Source organism: Carlito syrichta, unplaced genomic scaffold (genome assembly GCF_000164805.1).
Source record: "Carlito syrichta isolate Samal-C Ts95f unplaced genomic scaffold, Tarsius_syrichta-2.0.1 Scaffold315353, whole genome shotgun sequence".
Taxonomy (NCBI): Eukaryota; Metazoa; Chordata; class Mammalia; order Primates; family Tarsiidae; genus Carlito; species Carlito syrichta.
The window spans coordinates 167,693-170,895 of NW_007259449.1; the positions used below are offsets into that span (position 1 = coordinate 167,693).

Sequence of the window (3,203 nt, forward strand, 5' to 3'; positions counted from 1 at the left end):
TACTCTCATGTGCAAGTCTGGCAGCCTACTGGCCATGAAAGTCCCATCATTGGGCTGCTGAGTCATGAAAACAACCTGATTGTCTTCTAAAAGGACAGAATAATGTGGTTCCCCCAGTCCCAGGTGTGACACCAACTGTTATGCTCTGTACACAAGGGACAATAATGACGTCCATCATCTCTAGGCTCCAAGTAGACAGTATTGAGGAGGGGGTTAAGAGTGTGAGTGTGACTTTGTGTGTGTGTGTGTGTGTGTGTGTGTGTGTGTGTGTGTGTGTGTGTGAGACTGCATGCGACACGATGTGTGTCCCGTCTGTCCAGGGGTCTCAGGTGGGACTGACCCCCACCTTTGATGTGTTCTGGGCCTAATCCAAAGAAGTTTCAGGTTTGGATTCAACAAATGTTTACTGAGTCCCTACAAAGTTCCAAGCCTTTTACTTTATACTTTGACACATTTTTATATCATTTAATCTTTAACAATAACCCTTTAAGGTAGGAATTATCTGCATTTTACAGATGATAAGACAATCGCAAAGAGGTTCACTGATTTGCTCAAGTATATCATACAGCTTTTTTTTTTAAACACTCACACACTACACTGTCAGATGAGGCCTGTCTGTGTTGGTTGCTTATCTTACAGCATTTATTGTCTTCTCTACTCTTGGAGCAACAGCTCCCCTTATACAAGCCCCCTTATTCCTTCTCCTTTCGCTAGCCCACGTGGGCTTTTCTTTTTTTAATACTGCATTTAATAGCACAAAAAATCACAAATACAAAGAAACTGGCAAAGGTGTTTGTCAATGAGATATCCCTGTCTCCTCCGCTTTTCTGCTTTCATACCCATATATGTAATGGGCTACATTTTTATAAACTTTTCTTGTTTCCCCCCCAAACGTATAACTGTTATGTGATTGGTCAATTGAAGCTGAAACACCCATGGAGAAAGATGTTTTACGGTTACAAGGGCACACACCCCCCCACACCACCCCCCTCCCCCCCACACCTTCCCACACAACCTTTTGGAGGAATATAGGATATGTACCAGTGTCAGGATTTTCCTGCTTCTGCCTTCCTCACCCAGAGCATTCCTGCCATTTAATTTTCCTTTAAGTGACTGCTTAGACTAGAGCCTCTTCTCCCTCCCCTTCTATTTCTCTTCCAATCAGGACCTTTTGGACACTGGGTACTGTTCAATTCTTACTCTGTCAGGCCCATGGGCCATGGTCAAGTAGGTCCTTTAAATCTTGATGCCAGTTGTAGTATTGGTGTCGTCATCTTCCATTACAGGTAGGTCTGTGTGTCACTTCAGTAGGCTTGAGTATTCATTTCTTTCACTTTTTCTGACTCGTGTTCTGGGACCTGTTTGTGATAGAACAGCAAATATCCCTCACTGTCCAGTACATCCTTAATACTGGCCTTGGTGATGACGGCATCGTCACATTTGAACCACTGGTCCTTGTGGTGCCGGATGAAGCTGGTATAGTGGCCACTCTCCAAGGTTCCTTGGTGATTAACTACAGCAAACAAGGAATACTTATTCTCATTGTTTCCACTATTAGTTGGCAGCTGCAACTGTCCATTCATTCTGCTCTCTTTACTTGAGGCCATAAACGGTGTCATATCCAGCTCCAGAGGAAAGGAAATATATGTAGTGATCTTGCGCCTCTGTTTGGCTGAGTGTTCAAACCGTTTGAAATGAAAACAGGCAACAACAGGTAATTTATTCATCGTGAGCTGTTTGGTAGATTCCTGGTAGCTTTGGCAACTACCACATTTGATTTTGGCACTGCTTCCTAGGTGCTCTGGCCTCGTAAACCTGCGCAAGCAGTCCGTGAGGGTGGTGATTCCTGGTATGTGGCTTTCCCCGTTCACACCGCTCTCTCTCCCTGGGCTCATGGGCCAGAAAGAGGTGCAAGAGCCAGGCAAGTCCAAACTAATGTCCCAGCATGGGTCTATCGTGGTGGAGACACCATGGCAGGCTTGGCAGGTGACATCAGACTGCAGGCCACCTGTGAAGATTTGGTCTATGATGCAGTTACAGTGGTTGGGATTGTTGGCCGCCTTCCCGACATCATCACCTTTGCAGTGCCTGTGCAGGACATCTAACGCTGCAATGAGGAACTCGTGGGCATCTTGTTGCCTGTACCCTGCTAAATGGCGAGCATGTATCCACACCAGGTGCAGTAACTTATAGGGAACATGAGGAGACGGGTTTCCAGAATACAGCTCCCGAAAGAGTGACGACATCTCACAGACCAGACACAACTCAGGACTCGGCATTTCACACCGGTGTCTGTCAGAGAGGAAGAAATCTCTCAGGATTGGAGTGTGGGTAAGGGCCTGGACGATGCAGTTCATAAAGCACGTGTTGCCAAGATTGATTAGTCCTCTTAAACCGATGGTAAAGCTGGAGGCGATTCTCCTTCTCCGTGGGTTGTGCCCCAGCAGTTCCAATTCCGGTTTGGTTGTTTCCCAGGTTGGGTACCTCTCACCAAGGCCTGGCACTGAACACTGCTGGGGAGAGACCTCTGATGAGGTGGAGGCTTGTAATTTCAAAGCTTCTCCTTGCTCTTCTTTGGCAATTTGCTCAATGTCTTTGTCATATACATAGTCCTTACACATAAAGCAGTATATACCTCCATAGTAAAGGTCTACAGCTAAGTTGTGTTGTTTTGTCTCAGCGTGCTCATGAATGTGTTTCTCCGTGAAGCAGCCAAAGAAGACACAGGAAAGGCAAGAGTGGAGTCTGTTCAAATGGGTGCCACACACATGGCAGATGCACGACTTTGCCTTGCTTTTCCTGGTCTCAGGGGTTCCACACCACACGAAGCACTGGTAGATGACCCGCAGTTCCTGCCTCCAGTTCTCTCCCACCTTAAAGCTATTCACGTGGGAACAACCTGGTGGCCCCACAGCAAAATCCACATCTAGGCATCCACCCCCTGGGCCGCGCCGGGGCCGGGGCCGGGGCGGGGGCCGTGGCCTAGGCTGCGGCGGGGTACGGAGGCGGGTCTGGGGCCGGGGCCGGGGTCGGCGGCGCGGGGCACGACTGCGACGCGGAGAGGGATTGGGGGGCCGCGGCGGGTCGGAGGGAAGGGTTGGGGGAGGAACCTCGTCGCTGTTGCCGCCACCGGCGCTCCGCGCTGGGTTCTCATCCTCCAGCTCCTGCTTCGGCTCCTGCTCCGCCTCCCGAGCCGGCTCGGG

General features: G+C 49.4%; 1 protein-coding gene across 1 annotated transcript; it reads right to left on the minus strand.

Annotated features, from left to right (window-relative positions):
• Positions 1 to 378: 378 nt before the first annotated feature.
• USP27X (ubiquitin specific peptidase 27, X-linked) lies at positions 379 to 3,056 on the minus strand. Its single transcript, XM_021706204.1, has one exon. It carries the CDS (start codon positions 2,619 to 2,621, stop codon positions 1,305 to 1,307), a length of 1,317 nt encoding a protein of 438 aa, XP_021561879.1. The 5' UTR covers positions 2,622 to 3,056; the 3' UTR covers positions 379 to 1,304.
• Positions 3,057 to 3,203: the final 147 nt, after the last annotated feature.